The sequence below is a fragment of the Trichosurus vulpecula genome, chromosome 6 (assembly GCF_011100635.1).
Source record: "Trichosurus vulpecula isolate mTriVul1 chromosome 6, mTriVul1.pri, whole genome shotgun sequence".
NCBI classification, from domain to species: Eukaryota; Metazoa; Chordata; class Mammalia; order Diprotodontia; family Phalangeridae; genus Trichosurus; species Trichosurus vulpecula.
In genome coordinates, this window is record NC_050578.1 from 128,764,088 (window position 1) to 128,789,877 (window position 25,790).

Genomic DNA, 25,790 nt, shown 5'->3' on the forward strand with positions numbered 1-25,790 from the left:
TATATATAGACAGAGGGCACAGAGTGAGTTAAATATGAAGGGATGATATCTAAAAAAATAAAATTAAGGGGTGAGAGAGGAATATATTGGGAGAAGGAGCAAGGGAGAGATAGAATGGGGTAAATTATCTCACATAAAAATGGCAAAAAAAAAAAGCAGTCATAATGGAAGGGAAGAGGGGGAAGGTGGGGGGGAATAAGTGAATCTTGCTCTCATTGGATTTGACTTAAGGAGGGAATAACATACACACTCAATTGGGTATCTTACCCTACAGGAAAGTAGGGAGGAAGGGGATAAGAAAGGGGGGAGGATAGAAGGGACTGCAGACTGGGGGAGGAGGTAGTCAAAAGCAAACACTTTTGAAAAGGGACAGGGTCAACAGAGAAAAGTGAATAAAGGGAGACAGGATAGGATGGAGGGAAATATAGTTAGTCTTTCACAAAATGACTATTATGGAAGTGTTTTGAATAACAATACATGTGTGGCCTATGTTGAATTGCTTGCCTTCTCAAGGATGATGGGTGGGGAGGGAAGAAGGGAGAGAATTTGGAACTCAAAGTTCTAAAAACAAATGTTAAAAAAAAGTTGTTTTTACATGCAACTGGGAAATAAGATATACAGGCAATGGGGTATAGAAATCTATCTTGCCCTACAAGAAAGTAAGGGCAAAGGGGATAAGGAGGGGTGGGTGAATGGGGTGATAGAAGGGAGGGCATACTGGGGAAAGGGGCAGTCAGAATTTATACCATCTTAAAGTGGGGGGAGGGTAGAAATGGAGAGAAAATTTGTAATTCAAAATCTTGTGGAAATCAATGTTGAAAACTAAAAATATTAAATAAAAAATACAACAGAAAAAAAAGAGTAAGTCTTCAAAAAGTAGGAAAAATGACAGATAAATCTGATACTCTAGATCTTACCTTGATCAACAGATTGGCAGGGCAAAATTAAGAAGGTACAGAGAAAGGATAGATGGGATCCCATGGACTAAAATTGTTATAGGAAAAGTTGACCCAGTAAAAATGGAAACCCTCAGAAACAAAATACCAAAGGTAGAAACAAGAAGAGGAATAAGAGGATCTACTTAAACCTAATTTTCCTTGATGGTTGAAATTACCAGAACTAGATAACATTCTGAAATAATTGGTGAATATAATTGCTCATGTATTGTCAGTGCTTTGTCAGGTATTTTTCTTATATCTTGGAGAAGCGATTCTCAACCTGTGAGCCAGTGGTCCCCATAGATCCCTGAGACCCTTTCAGGATGTCCAACAAGATTAAAATTATTTTCATAATAATTGTAAAATCTTTTAAATTTCAAATGTAGTAAACATTGGTAGACATAATATACATTAAAGCTCTTCAGTCCTTTTAAGTGTAAAAGAGTACTGAGAACAAAGATTGAGAGAGAGAGAGAGAGAGAGAGAGAGAGAGAGAGAGAGAGAGAGAGGGAGAGAGAGAGAGAATCACTGTCTTAGAAAATGAATGAAGTTCCTTAGGACAGGAGAAGGGTAAATCTTTTCTGTATTTTCAGAACAAGGAAATGAGAGAAGTTAGCCAGCTCTAAATATATAGGTATATAGGTAACTTAATAAATATTTATATTTTTAGAGGTATCTTTTGAAAAAATATAACTAGATTGGCTTCATTTTATAATAAAATTCTAGGACGTGTTACAGGGATGGTTTATGAACATTTAGGAAAAAATATAGTTATTGCTAAGAACCAACATGACTTTACTAAAAATAGGTCATATTTGATTGATGTTACCAACTAGACTCTTAGATCAGATAAATAATTTAAACTTATTATACCTAGATTTCGTTAAAGTATTTGACAAAGTGTCTCATATTGTTCTTGTGGCTAAGATGAAGAGTTGGGCTAAATGATAGTATAGTTAAATGGATTTCGAACTGGTAGAATGACAAGTCAAATAAGATTATTAATGTATGGTGTCAGTTTGGAGGGTGATCTCTAGTGTAGTACCTGCTTCACAGACTCACATTTTATCCTTTGTTGTGAAATTTTTCTTTTCTCAGTGACTTGATTGAAATCATAGTTGCCTTATCAGATTTACAGATGATATGAACCTGGGAAGAATAGCTATTACATTGGGCAAGAAGGTCAGGATCCAGAAAGATTTTGACAGGGTAGAACTATACTTATACCATCTTATACTAGAACTATGAGCTAACTGTAAGAAAGTCACATTCAATAGAAATGTGAAGTTCGAAATTTTGGTTCAAAAATTCAACTTGAGAAGAAAAAGTTGTGAGAGATAGAGCTAAATAGTAAATGTTAAAAAGATTTGGCTCTTCATATTCAATTCATGTACAATAGAATGAATTACTTGGATAATATAGGGAAAATAAAAGTGAGGATTCCAGGAATTACACCAAAGCTTTAGGGCTTGGTGACTGGAGATGATAGTGTCCTTAATAAAAATTGCAAAGGTTTTTTGGAAAAGAGGAGTGATTTTCCAAGTGAGGAAACCGAGGCCATAGGAAATGAGGTGAGTTGCCCAAGGTTATATCAAAGATGGGGTTTGAACACAGGTCCTTTGACTCTAGAGTCAGTTCTTTTTCTGTTATTATTACATTGATTGTCTTGGTGTTTGGTCATGAAAAGGAGGGGAGAAAGTGGATCTTTTTGTCAGGTGGGGAAGACCTAGGCATATTTGGAGGTAGCAGAGAAGAAACCAGTAAATTGGGAGGGACTGAAGATTTGGGTGGTGGTAGAGGAAGAAGGAGAATGACTCTGCGGGCAATCTCTTTTTCCAGAGGGATTTTCCTGTTTCCTTCTGTATTGTGATTTCCCCTTTCTCAATTATTATTTTGATTTTCCTTGTTTATTTTAAATTAAATTTGATAATTGTACATGTACAGGGTTGGTCTTGGTGAAGAGACTGACTCAGGTTTGTCTTTTTGTGGGTAGGGTTTGATATTGGGATTTCAGGTAACAAAAGGAGTTTTACTCAGTCATGACAGAGATAAAATACTCAGCAAGGACACTGAGTTGATTCAGCAGAGCTTGATTGCCTTGCATCTCTCTATTGTCCATGCTGTTCCTCCAGTCAAGCAGCAGAGATGAACTAAAGCTTCCTATACTCAGTTGGCTAGGAAGTGATGCCATTGGCTGAAGCTTTTATTCCCATGAGACAGTGAGGTCTCAAGGATGATTTCAGTACCTTTAAGGGTACCAATAGCACCCTACAAAGTCAGGGACTCAGATAGATATTCCTCCCCACCTGGGGGCAGGAAGATGGACATGTAAATTAAGGGAGAAGAGAGACTTTATAGCAAATGACCTTTTTTTCTGAGTAAAGTATGAAGTAACTTCCTTTGCTGAGAGTGATAGGTTAGAGATGATGGTTTGGGAGGTTTGAGAAGAGAAAATTGTGTACAGGTGCTCTGGGAAGTATGATAAAGAATCAATTAGGGAGGATTAAAAGGATACTTTGTTGCAATAAGGCCCCAGTTGAGATTAGATAACTAAAATTTTTAATGGACTCAGTCAACAAAGTTGCCTGACTTCTCCAGCACTGTTCTCTAGCATATAAATAGGAGCAAAGCAAGTGGGTTGGTGAAAGTGATCCAGAGGTGGCTTTTAACACAGCACAAGCAGCAATAGGACAAGAGAGCAATAGTGTAATGTTGCAATGATAAACTAGGCCTTGAAATTGGGAAGGAAGAAAAGCAGAATCAGAGAAGTTGTTTAGGTTTTGGAAAATGTAGATTCAGGAGGTTTAGATTTGTGAGTTACCTTCATCTCGGTAATTGAAGCTGTGGAAGTGAATGAGAGATTTGCATTAATAATATTGTCCTATAATTTTTTCCGGCCTTATCTTTGCCAAGTTTGCCAAGAACTATAAACACAGAAGACTTTTATAAAGAATTATGGAGAGTGGTATTTTTCTGTTTTTGAAAAGAATTTGCACAGTATGGCAATTATATATTTTAAAAATATTTGGTAGAATTCCTATGTGAATTTATGTGGTCATATGGCAACTCCTAATAACTAAATTTTCCTACCTGAAATTGATTTATTTAGGCTTTCAATTTTCTATTGTATCAATCTGGATATTTGTTATTTTTGTAAATATCCATTTCTTTTATATTTTTAATTAGTATTTCTGGTATATAGTTATATAAAAGTCTCTTGTTTATATTTATTTATTCTTTCTGTATTTGTAATGCTTTTTACTCTCCCAATTATTTTAATTTTTTTCTTAAATCAAATTTGCTAATTATTTCTAAATTGTATTGGTTTAAAAGAATCCTTTTTATTATATTTTAAATTTTATTTGCTGTTTTATTGATTTCTTACTATTTTATTTGAATTTTCTTTTGATGTATTAATTCATTAATTCTCTAATTGATTTAACTACCAAATAATCCAATGATTATTTTTCTCTTTTTATCTCATGTTTAATTTAAATGATCAGGAATATAAATTTGCCTCAGTTAGCTTGGTTGCTTCTGTGAATTTTTGTTTTATATTTCTATTGTTATTATCTTTGATACGGTGTCATTGTTTTCACAATTCACATCTCAGATACTTTTCATCAGATAATGTTAGTTTCCATACATCCTGTATCTTTTGAATTCATCTCCCTTATCATTACTTTATAGCACTTTGATCTATTAATACTTTGATGGGTCTTTGGTCTTGATTAAAGTTTGTTCTATATATCCTATGACATGAGTTAGTTTGAAGGAATTAGGGATGTTTAGCCTGGAAAAGTGTCCTTCCTGTAATGTGCCTATAATTAAACATAATACCATAGTATTAAAACCGTATTAACTATGGTATCAGAATTATTAACCTAAAATTAGCTATTTTTTTTATCTGGCCAAATCTGATATTCCTAAAAACATGCATACATCCATATTTAATTTCCCAGGAGTGTATACTTATGTATATATAAATGTGTATGTGAAATAATAACTTTTAGTATTTTTAAAATTTATATTTCATTAGGAAAATTAATTTTATGTGTTGGATGTGTTCTCAAAATTGCATGTCAATTTAAAACCTGTGTATATAAAATCACATGTTAGATGCACTCATTTTTTATGAACTGGTAAATCCCATTGCAAAATGAATGATAGTCTTTTCATGTTTTGAAAAGCCCAATTTTTCATATAATGGAAGTAAAAACTGTATTTGGAGTGGTGGAAAGAACTTTGTACCAAAGACTTGGATCTGGAGTTAGATGATATGAGTTAATCCTTCTTCTGGTACATAGTAGCTCTGAGGCCTTGGATAAGTCATTTAAATGCTCTAGGTCTTGCTTTCCTCATCTATAAAATGAGAAGGTATTGAACTAGATGATCTCTAAACTCTTTTCCAGCTCTAAATCCTTTCATCCTAATCCTCTGACATCTGTTTCCACCTCACTCATGTTACTTTTTTAACTATGTGATCTTTGGCAAATCATAACCTTTGCCCATAAGTTTTCTCATCTGTAAAATAGGATGATCATTGTGTTCTATTTAACTCATCCTGGTGATATGAGGAAAGTGTTTTATAAACATTTAATAAATATGTGAATATTAACTTTTTATTTGAAACCTTACATAATATTACTTGGATTGTTAAAATATTTTAGAATTTTTAGCTTCTGTTTGTAATTTCAGATAGTAAAATGCATCTCAGTCTTTTTAAAGAAATGTGATAAGTGAAGTCTGAAATAAATGAGGAAACAAAGAATCTAGCTTCTGAGCATATTGATTTATTAAGCAATGCATACATAACAAATCGGGGCCAGGCCTTATAACCTTGGCACTGACTGGACTCTGAATATAAGAGAAGACAGATTTTTATGCATTCAAAGAAAACAATTAACTGTATATAAATCAGGATACAAGATTAAATATTCTGATTTCTAATTGGAGGAAAGATTTGGGCCTGAGTTGGGAAGGGAAGAGTGAATAGGTACAGTTCACTGAAATCAGAAAAAGAGGTGTCCCACTCCCCCTCAAGTGTTATTCAATCAAAAGAACAAAGAAACAGTAACTAATGGATATGGGTTGCTTGAGATATACCGTTGTGAGAAAACTCCTTGCATCGACCTTTGCATCTGACTGGCTTTCTGGTCTTTAGTTAAGAGTTTCTAAGCAATAGGTAAAGGTGGTCCAGCTTTCCAGGATTCGGTTCAAAGACTGCAATAAGGTTTTCTCACAGTTCTCATAATTTAATAAAATTTTCTCATGACAGAACTTGGAATAGAGCCATAATTGAATAGAAAGGGAACTGAGCTAGATCCAGAAATGAGTCACAAGATAGTCAGTGTAGTTCACGCAATTCCCACAATTCTCCCAGTTCTCTCAGAAACAAAAATAAATAAAAGTCTCATTAACTTAAGTCTTGCCATAAATTAAATTTTCATACATTAGTGTGATAGTGCATGGCGCATAGTAGGTACTTAATAAATGTTTATTTATTGATTTATATTCACAGACTATTCATGGCATGCTGTAGAGAAAATACATGTGTTTTATGCACTAACGTAATTTGTATTTTAAAAACATCTATTACCATAATGCCTATTCAGTAAAGATTCTTCATTTTTCAGCTGCTGAATGGAAATTAAAATCTTTAGCTTTATTTCAAGATGCCATAAACCTTTTTTGGCACCCCTTCGCTACTGTAAACAGTATGCAAATGAAATATTTTTTGAAGATTATTAGAATGCCATAATAACATGATCTTGTAATTTTTAAAACTTCTTTGCAACCAAAATCTCTTAAGATCCCAAACAACTTTTAATTGCCAAATAGATCAAAGATTTGTTTTAACTTAAGCACTTAAAAAGCAGAGTGCCACATAATTTGGTTTTTAAAAAGTCCCCAGTCAGCATTACTAGATGCATTAAAAAATTAAACAATTCACTTCCTTAGCTCCCAAAGACCGGATATAAGTTTTGTTCTACCTCTTAGTTTCCCAAACCTTTTATTTTCCTTCACCTAATAGTTTAAGTATGGTGCATAAATAACATAGAGCAGGTAGGTGGTGGAATGAATAGAATGCCAGGCCTGGAGTATGGAAGACTTATCTTGCTGAATTCAAATCTAGCCTGACACTTACTAGCTTTGTGGCCCCAGCAAGTCTCAGTTTCCTCATCTGTAAAATGAACCGGAGAAGGAAATGGCAAAGCATCCCAGTATCTTTACCAAGAAACCTCAAATAGGATCATGAAGAGTCAGACACAACTGAAACGACTAAACAACAACAACAAATAATAATATAATACAGGTTGCATTTTCAAATACAGTTTCAAGGTTTATCCTTTCGGTGCACAGTCCTCTAACCTTTTCTCTGAGCTATTTGAAGTCCATCCCAAGACTTCTCAACTTTTTTTTTTAAGAGTGGAGTTGATAAGATTTTTCATTGACAAAATTCATAGGTTAACAAATTCATAGATCAGCAATTTCAACAAACTTAGGCTATTCTCTTTAATGTTTCATGAATTAATTATTATACTTTTGTTTTTAAGGCAAGCCAAATTAGACCTCAGAGTTGCTACAACAAAGGTGGGAGAAATGACCAAATTAATCGAAGACCTTCAAGAACAGATGAAAAAGAAGGTATTCAGATATTTCTAAGATAGTTAAAAATTTGTATGTGTGTCATTAATATTCTTGTTTATAGGATAATTTTCGTTTGAATTATACCTCTTAAGATTGAGATGAGAGTTAGATGTTGTATCAGTCACTTTTTTTAATCAAAATACTAGTGTAGGGCAGCTAGGTGGCCCAGTGAGCAGAGCACTGACCCTGGAGTCAAATCCGGCCTCAGACACTTGACACATGTACTAGCTGTGTGACCTTGGGCAAGTCACTAACCCCAATTGCCCTGCCAAAAAAATAAACCCCAACCAAAAAAAATATTATTGAAATGAGAAAATCATGAAACTTTCTCAAAAATTTGGACAGTTTTGAAGAATTAAATTTAGGTTCAATCCAAACCTAATCAAGTGAGATAGGATAATTTCTCCATAGCATATAACCTCTTAAAGCACATGATTTTTCCCCATCTGTTGAAAAGTTTAAGTTAATAGAAAAAGTAGATTTGTATGTGACAGAGTATTTTAATGCTTTTTAAATTTTTTTTTAAATTTCTGCTTTATTATATGGAAGTCTTCATTGAAAATGAAATATCGGCTTTCCAAATACTCTTAATCGACACTGTGCTTTTTCCCAAATCCTACTTTAAGCAAGTTTCAAATAGTTTTAAGTTTAATTATTTTGTTGAACTGATTTGTTTGTGGGAGAGTCAGCATAAAATGGAGGAGATGTTGAGATTGCCTGTCAGGCAACCCTATCTCCTTAAAAGGTACCATTACTTCTCTACTTTGTATACAATGTTAGAATCAGTGTAGCAAATATGTAACAAATAACATCTATATAAAATGACACATTTGTTCTATGCAGAATAAAATATTGTTAACAATAGTTTTTTATTTGTCATGTTTTAAAAATGGCAAAGCAATTTTATTTTAAAATCATTTCATTACCTTCTTAATTCCCAGGAAATATACTTAACCCCCACTTTGTTTTTTTATTGGCTATTTGGAAAATGCCAATGTAGTTTAAAATTACCATGACTTTTATTGGTCATTTCCTTGTGGTTTTGGCAATATTGAAGCATTAAAATTCAGGGCAGTTGGTTGAATTTCTTCAATTTGTTTTATGGAAGTGCCTTCAGAATTTATCTAAATCTGTTAACAATGGATAATTTGTAGTGTTTTTTTTTAAACATAGGATGTATTTGTTACCTAATTATATGACAAATATAATTTGAGAAATATTATACCAACATGATTTTATTCCTTCAATCTGTCATAATAGTAGCACAGTAAATTTAAAACACTGAATCAATGATATGTAGTGAAGTATTGAATTTTATAGGGCTTTTGAAATAAATATTCTAGTTTCTTTGGTTTAAAGGTGGAAGATATGGAATCTGCCCAAGGAAGAGAGGAAGCATCAGACAGGCGATTACACCAGTTACAATCTAGTATAAAACAGCTAGAAACAAGGTAAGCTTCTAAAAATTATAACTAAATATCATGTGATTTTCAGTATATCTTCCAACCTAGATTTACGACTTTTGAGATTGTTTCTACTGCATGCATTATTTTAAAATTTTTATTAATATGTTTTGGTTTTTCTTCATATATGAATATTCTACCTGTTCCCTCCTCCCCTCCCCAGGCAACCATGTCTTGTAAAACAGGGGGCAAAGCAGGTCAGCAACACTAAACTATGTCAACAGAATATGAAAATGTATGTGATATTCTATTGCTCCCACCTCTCCAAAGGGTAGGAGATATATTTTCTCATCTGTTCTTCACAGCCCAACTCAAATTTTCCTTCCCTTCTCTTCTCTTCCAGCCTCTTCTTTCCTCTCTTCTTCTTTCCTATCCCCTTCAAAGGAAGTATGGAAATGTAAGATTGTATTCAGTAGTAGTGTTCCAGATCCCAGCTAAGCACCATTGGGACTAGAAAAAATTCCCCTGTCACTGATATAGCTAATTAAAGATAATTTTTTACTATCTTTAACTTTGGTGAACATTTTATGAGCTATTTAAAAAGTCCTTAAATGCCTATTCTTTATATCACTTGTCATCTCACTATCTCCATTGCAAGTCTCTCTTGAATCAGGATTAAAATTTAGTCATCACATTTCTTTCAGTGATGAATTTCTACATAAAAAAAATTGAATTTCTTGTAATAAGATGAAAATTTATGTAATATAATGAAAAATTACAAATTCGAGTTTATTTAGCTTCAATTGGGCCCTCATTCTATATTGCTTGGGAACCCTTTTATTCATATATGATTGATGTGGTATTACACTGTTCACAGCTGCTATTCTAAAGCTGCTTTGAAAACCCAGATGTTGGCACTTCTTTCTGGGGTAACTATGTATGTATTACTATGGACAGACAATTAGAAGCCCTGTCTGCAGATTTGTGTTATTTGCTCTGTTTATATAGTTTCTGCTTGTAATTTCTGTTTGTATTTTCTCTGAAGTTCAGGGTGCTGACTTTTTCCCCTGAACTAAGTGAATGATATATGTATGTTTAATTAAAGTGAGATTGTAAACCCCTTAAAGTTGCTTTAATTAGAAAAACAGATCAAAGAATCTGTGCTAGGAGCCCTTCTGTGTGCCTGTGTTACGGGACTTACACCTCCACAGCAGCTGCTAGTAACATTAGTGTTACAAGTAATTAGCCTAAAGGTAAAAAAAAAGACAAGTTTTGCCTTTGTCTTTGCTTTTTAAAAAGACAGGAAAAGAAGATAGTGTGTGCCATATCATTACCCCCAATTTGTCTAACCAATAGTTTTATTTGTTATGGCTAAACATTATTGGCATCAATTCTTTGATTTTTGATCATGAAGAAGTTGCATCTTAAAAATTACCTTTATCTAGAAAATAACAAGTATGTTTTACTTGTCTTTACTTTTTTCAGTAAATCCGTATCAGTTGTTTGACCTTTTTGATCGTTTTTAATCGTTTACATATGTGTCATAGAATGAACTCTTACAACTCATCTGTTTTAATTCCCTCCTGTTTTAAATGAGGAAACCCAGTAAGGTAGGGTGACTTGCTTGTTTTCATGTAGTTAATTGATGATAAACAAAAAGATCTTATTCATTCCATTATGCCATACATGTTTGTGTACCTTGAACTTTATTGCATCTTTGCCAAAAAACCTAAATTCATTTTATGACTCCTGTGCAAGAATAGTTTTATTCTAGTCTAAGTAGTTTATATGCTCTAGAAGTTTAGATTAAAAAAAGTCCCTATCTTCATGAAGATATTGTGTCTAATATAAAATCAGTTTTTTAATACATTTATTTGTTGTGTGAACATGGGATCAACAATTAATGAACATTTGTTGAGGGCTTACCATATGTCAGGCACTAAGCTGGGCACTGGGAATAAAAATACAATAGTGAATCAATCAATATTTGACGAGTAGCTTATATTCTTTTAGTTGCCCAGATTTATAACCTTGGGATTATCCTCATTCCCTCCTCTCTCATGCTACCTCTCCAATCATTTGCCAAATCTTGCCATTTCTATGTTTACATCTTTCACATGCTACCCTTTTTCTCCATAAACACAACTATCACTTTGCCTCTGGGCTGCATCACCTCTTCCCTAGAGAATTGCAAGCAGGCCTCCTCATTCATCTCCCTGCCTCAGTTTCTTCCCCTTCTAATCCTTTCTGACACCAAACCAAAATAAGTTTCCATAAGTGCAGATATGACCACATGGATTTCCCCACTCATTCAACTCCAGTGGCTTTTTAATGTACTTTCTTCCTACTTTTGCCTCATAGAGTTGCTCTCTTTCTTTAATCTTCAACTCAAGCACCATCTTCTGCATAAAGCTTTTCCTGATCCCTCTAATTCTCTTCCTCCCAAGCCTTTTTATTTAAGAAATTTGTAATATCAACTATATATGTGTGTGTAACACATTTATATACATACATGTACATACATATATGTACTTATTTTCTCCTCCATTAGAATATAAGCTCTGTTAAATAGAGATTATTTGATTCTACTGGTATTCTTAGTACTTTGCACATTTTAATAAGAGTTAATGTATAAATATTATAATTGATATTTAATAATGATTGATTTCTAGTACAAGAAACAACATATGTATATTTAAGGGGAAGGAAAAAAGAAAAAAAGCATTTAGATGTAGTGACTACTGTGTGCCAGGCACTGTTCTAAGCTTATTTCATTTGATTCTTACAGCAACCCTTTGGGGTAGGTGCTGTTATTTTCCCCACTAAAAGGTTTCATGTGAAAGGATTCTTTGAAGCAGAGGTGAGGGTAGAGCACATTCCAGGCATTGGGGGTGGCCAGTGCAAATGTATAGAGAAAAGAAATATATTGTCATCTTCAAGAATAGAGATAAGGCTAGTTTGGCTAGATCGCATAGTATGGGCGGGGAAGTAATGTCCAGAGAAAGATAGGTTGGAGTTAGGTTATAAAATAGTTTAAAGTTAATCAAATGGGTTTCCATTTTTTACCAAGAAACAATAGGGAGCCACTAAGTTGATTGAGTAGCGGAATCACATGTTCAGATCTGACCTCAAGGAAAATTACTTTAGCTACAGTGCCTGGCACATAGTAAGTGCTGACTGAGTGTTTGTTGACTGCTGAGTATGAACTTAGGAAGGTCTGTACTGAGTAGAGATTTGAAGCAGGAAGACCAAAGAGGAGGCTAATTATAATAATCCAGGTGAGAGGTAACTAGTGTCTGACTAAGGTGGTAACTGGGTAAATAGAAAGAAGGAGTTGTGTTGAAAGACTTTGTAATAAGATGGTGGCTAGAAAGCAGGGACTAGCATGAGCTCCCCACCAAGTCCCTCCAAAAACCTGTGAAAAATGGTTCTGAACCAATTCTAGAACTGCAGAACCCACAACATAGCAGAGGGAAGCAGGGATCCAGCCCAGGACAACCGGGATGGTCTCTGAGGGAGGTCTATCCCGCACGGAGATGGGAGGAGAGCAGAGTGGAACAGAGCCCAGCGTGGGCGGCGTGGACCAACCATACCAGGAGCCAGGCAGAGCGTGCCCTAGCGCCTGAATCAGTGAGCTGCAGCAGTTACCATATTTCTCAACCCACAAACACCAAAGACAACAGAGAAGGTTAGTGGGAAAAGCTGCAGGAGTAGAAGGAGTTCCCAGTTCAGCTACTGCCCTGGGGCAGCAGAGGTGGGGCAGCTACAGAACTACAGCTGCAGTTGCTTCCCGCCCCAGGCCCACCTGTTGGAAGGAATTAAGTGGTGGATCAGAGCAGGAGTGCACAGCCTGCTGAAGATCTAAGGCCAGTCCAGGTTGGGGGTTCTTGGGGAAGGAGGAGTGCTGGTGTGGCAGCGCTGGCGCATCTCCACAAGCTTGGAACATGGTTCTCTTAACTCTACAAGCAGTCATATCCCGCTGAAAAAGTCAAGGGTCAAGTTAGTTGGCTGGGAATATGGCCAGGCAGCAAAAACGCAACCAGATTCAGTCTCAGACTTTGGAATCTTTCTTTGGTGACAAAGAAGACCAAAACATACAGACAGAAGAAGTCAACAAAGTCAAAAGGCCTACAACAGAAGCCTCCAAGAAAAACATGAACTGGTCTCAGGGCATGGAAGAGCTCAAAAAGGATTTGGAAAAGCAAGTTAGAGAACTAGAGGAAAAATTGGGAAGAGAAATGAGAAGAATGCGAGAAAACCATGAAAAGTCAATGACTTGCTAAAGGAGACCCAAAAAAATACTGAAAAATACACTGAAGAAAACAACACCTTAAAAAATAGACTAACTCAAATGGCAAAAGACCTCCAAAAAGCCAATAAGGAGAAGAATGCCTCGAAAGCCAGAATTACCCAAATGGAAAAGGAGGTCCAAAAGACCACTGAAGAAAATACTACCTTAAAAATTAGATTGGAGCAAGTGGAAGCTAGTGACTTGATGAGAAATCAAGGTATTATAAAACAGAACCAAAGGAATGAAAAAAATGGAAGACAATGTGAAATATCTCATTGGAAAAACCACTGACCTGGAGAAAAGATCCAGAAGAAATAATTTAAAAATTATTAGATTACCTGAAAGCCATGATCAAAAAAAGATCCTAGATATCATCTTTCAAGAAATTATCAAGGAGAACGGCCCTGATATTCTAGAACCAGAGGGCAAAATAGAAATTGAAAGAATCCACTGATTGCCTCCTCAAATAGATCCCAAACAGAAATGTCCTAGGAATATTGTCACCAAATTCCAGAGCTCCCAGATCAAGGAGAAAATCCTGCAAGCAACCAGAAAGAAACAATGAGAGTATTGTGGAAACACAGTCAGAATAACCCAAGATGTAGCAGCTTCTACATTAAGAGATCGAAGTGCTTGGAATACGATATTCCGGAAGTCAATGGAGCTAGGATTCAAACCAAGAATCACCTACCCAGCAAAACTGAGTATCGTGCTCCAAGGCAAAATATGGATTTTCAATAAAATAGAGGACTTTCAAGCTTTCTCAGTGAAAAGACCAGGGCTGAATAGAAAATTTGACTTTCAAACAGAAGAATCAAGAGAAGCCTGAAAAGGTAATCAAGAAAAGGAACAAGAAAAAGAAATTGCAAGGGACTTACTAAAGTTGAACTGTTTTGTTCACATTCCTACATGGAAAGATGATGTGTATGATTCATGAGACCTCAGTATTAGGGCAGATGAAGGGAATAAACACACACACAGACACACACACAGACACACACATATATATATATATATATATGTTTATGTACATATATGTATATGTGAGTATGTACGTATATATATATATGTATGTCCATATATATATATATATACACACATACAGAGAGAGAGAGAGAGAGGGAGAGAGAGAGAGAGAGAGAGAGAGGGCACAGGGTGAGTTGAAGATGAAGGGAAGATATCTGAAAGAAATAAAATCAAATTAAGGGATGAGAGAGGAATGTATTGAGAGAGGGAGATAGGGAGAGATAGAATGGGGTAAATTATCTTGCATATAAGTGGCAAGAAAAAGCAGTTCTGTAGGAAGAGAAGAGAAGGCAGGTGAGTGGGAATGAGTGAATCATGCTCTCATCAGATTTGACCTGAGGAGGGAATACCATACATACTCAGTTGGGTATCTTACCCCACAGGAAAGAAGGAGGAAGAAGATAAAAAAAGGGGGAAGATAGAAAGGAGGGCAGATGGGAGTGGAGGTAATCAAAAACAAACGCTTTCGAAAAAGGGACAGGGTCAAGGGAGAAAATTCAATAAAGGGGGATAGGTTAGGAAGGAGCAAAATATAGTTAGTCTTTTGCAACATGAGTATTGTGGAAGGGTTATACATAATGATACACATGTGGCCTATGTTGAATTGCTTGACTTCTTAGGGAGGGTGGGTGGGAAGGGAAGAGGGGAGAGAATTTGGAACTCAAAGTTTTAAAAACAGATGTTCAAAAACAACAAAAAAAATTTTTGCATGCAACTAGAAAATAAAATATACAGGCAATGGGGCGTAGAAATTTATCTTGCCCTATAAGAAAGGAAGGGAAAAGGGGATGGGAGGGGAGTGGGGTGACAGAAGGGAGGGCTGACTGGGGAACAGGGCAACAAGAATACGTGCTATCTTGGAGTAGGGGGAGAGTAGAAATGAGGAGAAAATTTGTAATCAAACTCTTGTGAAAATCAATGCTGAAAACTAAATATATTAAATAAATAAAAAATAAAAAAAACAGGAAAAAAAAAGACTTTGTAATGTTAGGAACAGCAAAATTTGGCCACTGGTTGGTTAGATGGAGTGAGGCAGAAGAGTCTAGGATAATGCCAGGGTTACACACCTGGGAGACTGGTAGGTTAACTGATGACTTTGACAATAATATGGAAGCTTGGTAGAGGGGTAGGTTTGGGTATTTGGGTAAGTAAAGCAAGAGGTTTTGGTTTTTTTTTTTTAATTAAGAGCTAAAATGATTTTTAAAACCAAATGAAAGTGGTAGAGGAAAAATGGGAAAAGGAATTAACATTGTGGAAGAACAATGTGGAAAGAAAAATAACAGCTTAGAAAAGTGATACAAAACCTTGCTCAAGAAAATTTCTTCTTCAAAATTAGAATTAACCAATAGAAACTAATGATTCCCTGAGATATCAAGAAATATTAAAGTCAAAAAATGGAAGGCCATCTCATCAAAAATAAGTAAACTAGAAAAGAGATTGATGAGAGAGAATTTCAGAATCATTGCTCTACCTTAAAGTCATGACCAAAAAAAGCCTAGATATTATAATATTTTAAGTGAAAAAAAAATCTCTTAGAACCAGAGGGCAGAATAGAAATGAAAAAAATCCACCAGTTACCTCCTGAAAGAAACCCTATAATAAAAACTCTTGGGAACATTATAGTCAAAATTCAGAGTTTCCAAGTGAAAAATAAATATTCTGTGCAACTTTAAAGAAAGACTTCAAGTACTAAGCAACCACAATTAGGATCACATAGGTTTACCAACCACCATTTCCTTTTTTTTATTATTTTTATTTAATATATTTAGTTTTCAGCATTGATTTTCACAAGAGTTTGAATTAGAAATTTCCTCCCCAGTTCTACTATCCCCCCCACTCCAAGATGGCACGTATTCTTGTTGCCCTGTTCCCCAGTCAGCCCTCCCTTCTGTCACCCCACTCCCCTCCCATCCCCTTTTCTCTTCCTTTCTTGTAGGGCAAGATAAATTTCTACGCCCTATTGCCTGTGTATCTTATTTTCTAGTTGCATGCAAAAACTATTTTTTTTTGTTTTTGAACATCTGTTTTTAAAACTTTGAGTTCCAAATTCTCTCCCCTCTTTCCTTCCCACCCACCCTCCCTAAAAAGTCAAGCAATTCAACATAGGCCACATGTGTATCATTATGTATAACCCTTCCACAATACTCATGTTGCAAAAGACTAACTATATTTTGCTCCTTCCTAACCTATCCCCCTTTATTGAATTTTCTCCCTTGACCCTGTCCCTTTTTCGAAAGTGTTTGTTTTTGATTACCTCCACCCCCATCTGCCCTCCCCTCCATCATCCCCCCCCTTTTATTTTTTTTTATCTTCCTCCCTCTTCTTTCCTGTGGGGTAAGATACCCAACTGAGTATGTATGGTATTCCCTCCTCAGGTCAAATCTGATGAGAGCATGATTCACTCATTCCCCCTCACCTGCCTTCTCTTCTCTTCCTGCAGAACTGCTTTTTCTTGACACTTTTATGCAATTTACCCCATTCTATCTCTCCCTATCTCCCTCTCTCAATACATTCCTCTCTCATCCCTTAATTTGATTTTATTTCTTTCAGATATCTTCCCTTCATCTTCAACTCACCCTGTGCCTGCTTTCTCCCTCTCTCTCTCTCTCTCTCTCTCTCTCTCTTTCTCTCTCTCTCTCTCCCTGTATATATATATGTATATACACATATATATACATATATATACACACACACATACATATATATATATATATACATACACACATATACATATATATATGCTTATTCCCTTCAGCTACCCTAATACTGAGGTCTCATGAATCATACACATCATCTTTCCATGTAGGAATGTGAACAAAACAGTTCAACTTTAGTAAGTCCCTTGCAATTTCTTTTTCTTGTTCTTTTTCTTGATTACCTTTTCATGCTTCTTTTGATTCTTGTATTTGAAATTCAAATTTTCTATTCAGCTCTGGTCTTTTCACTGAGAAAGCTTGAAAGTCCTCTATTTTATTGTAAGTCCATATTTTGCCTTGGAGCATGATACTCGGTTTTGCTGGGTAGGTGATTCTTGGTTTGAATCCTACCTCCATTGACCTCCGGAATATCGTATTCCAAGCCCTTCGATCTCTTAATGTAGAAGCTGCTAGATCTTGGGTTATTCTGATTGTGTTTCCACAATACTCAAATTGTTTCTTTCTGGCTGCTTGCAGGATTTTCTCCTTGATCTGGGAGCTCTGGAATTTGGCAACAATATTCCTAGGACATTTCTGTTTGGGATCTACTTGAGGAGGCAATCAGTGGATTCTTTCAATTTCTATTTTGCCCTGTGGCTCTAGAATATCAGGGCAGTTCTCCTTGATAATTTCTTGAAAGATGATATCTAGGATCTTTTTTTTGATCATGGCTTTCAGGAAGTCCAGTAATTTTTAAATATCTCTCCTGGATCTATTTTCCAGGTCAGTGGTTTTTCCAGTGAGATATTTGACATTGTCTTCCGTTTTTTCATTCCTTTGGTTCTGTTTTATAAGATCTTCATTTCTCATCAAGTCACTAACTTCCACTTGCTCCAATCTAATTTTTAAGGTAGTATTTTCTTCAGTGGTCTTTTGGACCTCTTTTTCCATTTGGGTAATTCTGGCTTTCGAGGCATTCTCCTTATTGGCTTTTTGGAGGTCTTTTGCCATTTGAGTTAGTCTATTTTTTAAGGTGTCGTTTTCTTCAGTATATTTTTCAGTATTTTTTTGTGTCTCCTTTAGCAAGTCATTGACTTGTTTTTCATGGTTTTCTCACATCCTTCTCAATTCTCTTCCCAGTTTTTCTTCTAGTTCTCTAACTTGCTTTTCCAAATCCTTTTTGAGCTCTTCTGTGGAGCAGCCACCGTTATATAGGAACAGAGAACTTTGAATATGAGATTCAAGAAGACCAAAATCTAGGTTTGTAATCAAAAATAACTCAACAATATATATATATACATATATATACATGTATATATATATATATATGTATAAAATTTTATAGGGGAAACATAGACTTTTAAATGAAATAAAAGACTCCAAGAATTCTTAGTGAAAATATCAGACTTGAGTATAAAATTTGACGTACAAACCTAGGCATCAAGAGTACACAAAGTGGTAAACAGAAATGAGCAGTCATAAGTGACCAGAAACTGGTTTTCATCTTGCCTTTATAAGAGGGTTCTATGAAACCCACCAATTAAAAACCCTGAATCAGGCACCAAATAGAAATTCTGAAAAAAGGAGACATTAACAAAATTCAAAGCAAAAAAACCATTGAATTAATAAACAAAGGTAGGTGCTTTGGAGGCCAGGGGTTGGTGATAAACTAGTTGAGCCCTTAGTTTCTCTTTCAGTACTAGACAACCTAACAAAAAGATGAACAAAGTAATCACTTAGGGCCCAAAATAAAATTCTAGAAAAATTAGATATGGTAGATCTCTAGTGAGTACTGAATGAAACTAGAAAGAGTATAGATAAATCTCATATGTATGTAGCAAAACAGCCATCATATAAGCATAACAGTTCTTAGGGGAAAATTTGTAGATAAAAAGCATTCATCTTATTGTGGGGGGGTAGAGACATACAGAGAGAGAGAGGCAGGGTTTGGGCAGAACAGTTATATGAATTGGGTTATCAGATTTTTAAAAAGAAACAATAGAGAAGCCACAAATCAAAAACCCTAACCAAATAGCAGAATAGAGATTCTAAAAATCACAGAAGAGGTTAATAAAATAAAAAAGAAAATAACTCTTGAATTCATAAATAGAACTAAGAGCTATTTTAAAAAGAAAAAAATAAACTAGATAAAACATTAGCTAATCTGTTGTGTTTTTTTTTAAAGAGTGAGCAACTGAATTGATGGTATCAAAAATAAAAACAAGAATTCACAGCAAGTGACTAAATAAAGGGAATGATTAGAAAATTGTTTGCCCAATTGTGTGCCAATAAAACCAACAACGTAATTGAAATGTATTAATATTTACAAAAATATAAAATACTCAGGTTAACAAAAAATATATAGATTATGAAGATCCCAATCTTAGGAAAATAATTTGAACTAATTATGAATGAACTGCTTAAAAAACCCTCAGGACCTGGTGGAATTATACATAAATTCTACCAAACATTCAAAGAATAATTATTTCTATTAGATCAACTGTTTGCAAAATTGGGAAAGGATAGCACCAAAGTACAAGCTGCAGATATGGTTAGGATGTCTAAACCAGGAAGAAAGTCAAAGCAGAGAAACAAAATTATAGACCAATATCCCTAATGAATTAATATTGATACAATAATCTTTAAAAATAAAATATTAGCATAGAGACTGCATTAACACATCAAAAAGATTATTCCCTATGATGAGGTTGACCTTGAGCTAATAATGCATTATTATATTTCAATATAGGAAACAATAAGTATAATAGATCATGTTAATAGAACAATCAAAATCACAAGATTATATCAATATGTGCAAGAAAAAGCTTTTGACAAATTGCAATACTTATTTTGTTAAAATAGTAAAAATCTCAGAAATAAATGGGCTTTTCCTTAATATGATAAATAAGACCTATTTGAAATCGTGCACTTGAATAATATGTAATGAGAATAATCTAGAACCTTTCCAGAACCTTTCCATTATCACCCCTGCTGTTTCATATACTTCTAGAAATGCAAGCTATAGCAATAATGTAAGGAAAAACTGAGGTAGTAAGCATAAGAGGAAATAATTTTTGCTTTCAGATGATTGAATAGTGAAATTAGAAAAACCCTAGTGAATCAAGTCAGAATTTAGTTGAAACCATAATTTTGGCAAAGAGTCAGTATATAAAATATACCCTCAAAAATCCTTAGCTTTTCTGAAGAATACCAACAAAACATTGTTGACAGAACTATAGAAATTCTATTCAAAATAATTACAGAATATATCAACTAATTGGGAGTCCATCTTCCAAGGTATGCACAAAAACTACATGAACACAACTCTAACGCACTCTTTTCATTAATATGGACCTGAATATCTAGAGATATATTAATTGCCCGTCGTTGAATCTGACCAATATAATAAAAATGACAAGACTCCCTGTCTTAATTTACTTATTCATTGCCGAAACATGTTAACAAAATGTCAAGCTATGATGCTAAAAAAATTAATATTAAAAACTCAAATCTCAAGGGAAATCATGAGCAAAGAAATGAAAAAGAAGAGGCCTTATCAGTATAAAATCTCAGAGTATTATGTGGCAATAATTATCAGAGATATTTGGTAAAAAGAAAAAAGTAAGTCATTGAAATAGATCAACTACAGAAGATACATAAGTAAATGAACTTAATGTATAGTGTTCAGGAATCCCAAAGACATCCCCCTCCACGTTCTAAGTCAAAGACTCAATATTCTACAAAACTACTGGAAAAATTGGAAAGCAATTTGGCAGAAATTAGGCTTAGACCAATAATTTATGCCATAGACCAAGATTAGCTTTCAAATGCATACATGGTTTAGATGTAAAAGATCATATTATTAATTAAAGGAGCAAAAGGAGGATATACCTGTTACAGCCATTGACAGGGAAAAGTTCATGACCAAATAAGAGACAGAGAAGATCACAGATGATAAAATGGACAAATTTGATTTTATAAAATCGGGAAGTTTCATACAAACAAAATTAACTTAGTTAAAACAATAAGGTAAACAGTTTATTGGAAAAAATCTCATCAAGTTTCTCTGATAGAGTTGTGTGTGTGTGTGTGTGTGACCAAAAAAACATCATAATTCTTGTAGGAGAAATGAGAAACAGTAATATACTGTTGGTGGAACTTGAATTGGTGTGGCTTTCCGGAAAGCAGTTTGAAATCATACGACAAAAGTCACTAGACTGAGTGTAACTTTTACACAGGGATGTCACTACTGGGTCTTTATCTCAAAGAAATAAAAGGGGGGAGGGGAAGGGGATAAGCCTACGTATAGAATCTGTTACGTGCCAGGCACTGTGTTAAGCTGCTTTTATGCGGTAGATGATGTTATTATTTCCACTTTACAGTAGAGGAAACTGAGGCAAACAAGAGGTTAAGTTACTTGCCCAGGGCCACTTAGCTAGTCAGTGTCTAAGGCTAGATTTAAACTCAGGTCTCCCTGACCCTACTGGGCCCAGCCCCTATGCGCTGCACCTTCATGTGCCATAGATGCAAGCAAAAGAAAAAGAGATCATATGCAGAAAAAATACCTAAGGCAACTCTTTGTAGGAGCAATGAATTATAAACTAAGAGTGAACTCATCCATTGGGGAATGACTGAACAAATTATGATACATGAATGTAATGGACTTCATGCAGCGTAAAAAACGACAAACGGGACAGTTTCACAAAAAGTTGGGAAAGACATATGATCTTATATGGAGTAAAGTGAGCAGAAGCCAGAGAACAATTTTTATAATAATAACATTTTAAGGAAAAACATCTAAGAAAAGAATTAAGACCTCTGATCAGTGCCTTTGCCAATCATAATTCCTCAGTATTCGTGATGAAATATATACTTACTTCCTGAAATAGAGGTGATGAACTCAAGGCCCAATATAAAGCATGCATTTTTGGACATAGCCAATGTATAGATTTGTTTTTGCTTGACTGTATGTATTTGATAGAGGGGTTTTGTTTTCAATTCTTTTAGTGGGGGTGGGGGTGGGGGCAATAAAGGAGGCTACCAATAATATTACCAAAGTGAAAAAGAGAGAGAGAGGGAAAAGCAGAAATAAACATCAGTTAAGCATTTTTTAAAATGCCAAAGATGGGAACAGAAGGAACGTCAGTAGGAAACAAATTGGGCAGCTTTCAAAATATCATGTTAAATTTGTTATTATGTGATAAGAGAAAAAAAGCTATATATAATATAAATTAAGACTTAGGTTCAATACTTTTTTACTTTTCCACTTTGTATATGGAAATAGTCATCTATTGCATGTCTGCAGTTTTGGAAAATGGAATTGGTATGCAGAACAGATTGGAAAGGTGTAAAGCCTACACATAAGGAGACAGAGGAATTAAGAAGTCATAAAAAATAGCCCAAGCTAGAAGTAAAGAAGTCTTATAGTAGCATAATGACTATGTGTGTGGGTGGAGCAAAGTGATTGAAAGTTGAATTGAGAAGCATTGATAATTTATTGGAAATGGCAGGGAGGGAAGAAGAAAGATTCAAAGATGACACAGGTTACAAATGTAGCTGACTGGGAAGATAGTGGTACCCCTACAAAGAACAGGAAAATTTGTAGGATAGATGGATTTACTAGAAAATATCTTTTGACCTAATCAGTTGGAGGAGAATGGCTCTTACTCTTATAAACTTGAAAATTTGTACATACATTGAAATACATGCATACATTTATGAAATTAGAGCTATATTTGAGAAACTCACTGTAAGGATTTTCCCCCAATTAATTTCTAACTTTAGTTGTATTGGTTTTGTATGAAAACTATTAAATTTTATGACATCAAAATTGTCCATTTTATCTTCAGTGTTTTTCTCTATTCTTTATTTGATTGTGAATACTTCCCCCATTTCTAAATCTGAAAGTGAGTTTCTTCCTTGTTCTTCTAATTTATTTAGAATTTAAACTTTTATATCTAAGCCATATATTCATATGGGGTTTCTTTTGACACATATAATATAAGATATAGATATGTCATGATATACAGTGTTGGTGTGTAATCTTTTTTTAATAAATTTATTTTATATTTTTAGTCTACAACACTCCGTTCCACAAGTTTTGGGGTTCCAAATTTTCCCTCTCTCCCTCTCCTCCCTCACTCCAAGATGGCATGTAATCCAATGTAGATTCTACATATACCTTCACATTGAACTTATTTACATAATAGTCTAGTTGTAAAGAAGGATTATATCCAATGGAATGGATCATGAGAAAGAAGAAATGAAACCGAAAAAGAAGGAAAAAAAAGAGAGCAAATAGTTTGCCTCAGTCTGCATTCAGACTCCATATTCTTTCTCTGGATGTGCATAGCTTTTTTGGTCATGAGTCTTTTCGAGCTGTCTTTGAAACTTGCATTGATGAGAAGACCCAAGTCTATAAATCCTTACAGATACCTTGCATCTGTAATCATGTATAATGATCTCCTGGTTCTGCTCCCCTCACTTAGCATCAGTTCATATATGTCTTTCCAGGTTATAATGAAGTCTGTCTGCTCCTCATTTCTTATAGCACAATTGTATTCCATTACATTCATATACCAGAATTTGTTTAGCCATTCCCCAATTGATAGGCATCCCCTTGATTTCCAGTTCTTTGCCACCACAAAAAGAGCAGCTATAAATAATTTTGTACGTACAGGTCCCTTTCCCACTTGTGTGATCTCTTTGGGATACAGCCCCAGAAGTGGTATTGCTGGGTCAAAGGGTATGCACATTTTTATAGCCCTTTGGACAAAGTTCCAAATTGCTCTCCAGAATGGCTGGATCAGTTCACAACTCCACCAACAATGTAACAATGTTCCAGTTTTCCCATATCTTCTCCAGCATTTATCATTTTCCTGTTTTGTCACGTTAGCCAATCTGAAATGTGAGATGTGGTACCTCATAGTTTTGATTTGCATTTCTCTAATCAGTAGTGATTTAGAACATTTTTTCATATGACTATAGATATCTTTAATTTCTTCCTCTGAAAACTTCCTGTTCATATTCTTTGAGCATTTCTCAATTGGGGAATGACTTGTATTCTTATAAATTTGATTCAGTTCTCTGTATATTTTAGAAATGTGGCCTTTATCAGAGACACTGGTTGTAATGATTCTTTCCCAATTTTCTGCTTCCCTCCTAATCTTTGTTGCATTGGCTTCGTTTGTAAAAAAAAAACTTTTCAATTTAACATAATCCAAATTATCCATTTTGCATTTTGTAATGCTCTGTATCTCTTCTTGGGTCATGAATTCTTCCCTTCTCCGTAAATCTGACAGGTAAACGATTCCTTGCTCTCCCGAATTGCTTATAGTATCAGCCCTTATTCCTAAATCATGAACCCATTTTGACTTTATTTTGGTATATGAAATAAGATATTGGTCTATGCCCAACTTCTGCTGTACAGTTTCCCAATTTTCCCAGAAGTTTTTGTGATATAGTGAATTCTTAACCCAGAAGCTGGATTCTTTGGGTTTATCAAAGAGTAGATTGCTATAGTCGTTGACTACTGTGTCTTGTGTACCTAATCTATTCCACTGTTCCACCACTCTGTTTCTTAGCCAATACCAAGTAGTTTTAATGACCGCTGCTTTATAATATAGTTTACAATCTGGTATGGCTACGTCACCTTCTCTAGCATTTCTTTTCATTAATTCACTTGATATTCTGGACCTTTTCTACTTCCAGATGAATGTTGTTGTTATTTTATCCAGCTCTGTAAAATAATTTTTGGTAGTTTGAGTGGTATGGCACTCAATAAGTAAATTAATTTAGGTAAAATTGTCATTTTTATTATATTAACTTGGCCTAACCATGAGCAATTGATGTTTTTCCATTTATTTAGATCTGACTTTATTTGCGTGAAAAATGTTTTGCAATTGTGTTCACATAGACCCTCGGTTTGTCTTGGCAAGTAGACTCCCAAATATTTTATAGTATCTACGTAACTTTAAATGGAATTTCTCTTTCTATCTCATGCTATTGGGCTTTGTTAGTAATATATAGGGATGCTGAAGATTTGTGTGGGTTTATTTCATATCTTGCTATAATAGTAATTAAGGTGGGACTTTTTGCTGTTGACCTATAATGATTCTGGCCTTTGTTTGAATGAGGCAGATAAAGTGGGATGTTTTTGTATTTCTCAGCACTGAGACAATTGGGAGCCATTGATTTGTATCTGATGTGATATTGGGGGTGGGAAACTTCTCCACGCCCAGCCTAGGTGAGATCAGGTCCCTCTGTCCCTGAACAGGATATGTAAGCGCAAAGGTTAGGGTTCTCGCTCTGAGCTCTGAGCCACAGCAGGAGTGGCGTGTGACTCTGGGCCAGCCCTTCTGATGAGCTCCCCGGCTGTACACCCAGATGTTGAAAACTACAAATTGTATTTGGTCTGTAATTCAGGGTGCTGACTTTTTTCCCTGAACTAGTTGGATGTTATTTGTATGCTGGATTAAAGTAAGATTGCTGACCCCTTAACGCTTTCCTTGATGAAGCAGATGAAAGGGATCTGGGCTTGCAGTGTTCTGTGAGCTGGCTGTTGTTGGCTTTACACCCTCACAGCAGCTGCTAGCCGGATTGTTGATACACCTGCTAAAGTTATTTATTATTTCAAGTAGTTTTTTACTTGATTCTCTAAGTAAATCATCTGCAAAGAGTGATAACTTAGTTTCTTCTTTGTCTATTCTAATTCCTCCAATTTCTTTTTCTTCTCTTATTGCTAAAGCTAACATTTCTAGTATGTTGGTGTGTGATCTAATTTCTGCCAGACTGCTTTCTAGTTTTCCAAGCAATTTTTAGTGAGTCCTTACCCAGGTAACTGGGG

The 25,790-nt window shown here is 35.0% G+C and overlaps 1 protein-coding gene across 1 annotated transcript in view; it reads left to right on the top strand.

The window, feature by feature from the left end:
• The window catches only part of SCLT1 (sodium channel and clathrin linker 1), a 258,104-nt gene that overhangs the window by 94,630 nt on the left and 137,684 nt on the right, over positions 1–25,790 (top strand). Inside the window, exons 10-11 of the mRNA XM_036765501.1 lie at positions 7,496–7,586; positions 8,949–9,040. Of these exons, the coding sequence (XP_036621396.1) occupies positions 7,496–7,586; positions 8,949–9,040 (183 nt within the window). The remainder of the gene's footprint in view (positions 1–7,495; positions 7,587–8,948; positions 9,041–25,790) is intronic.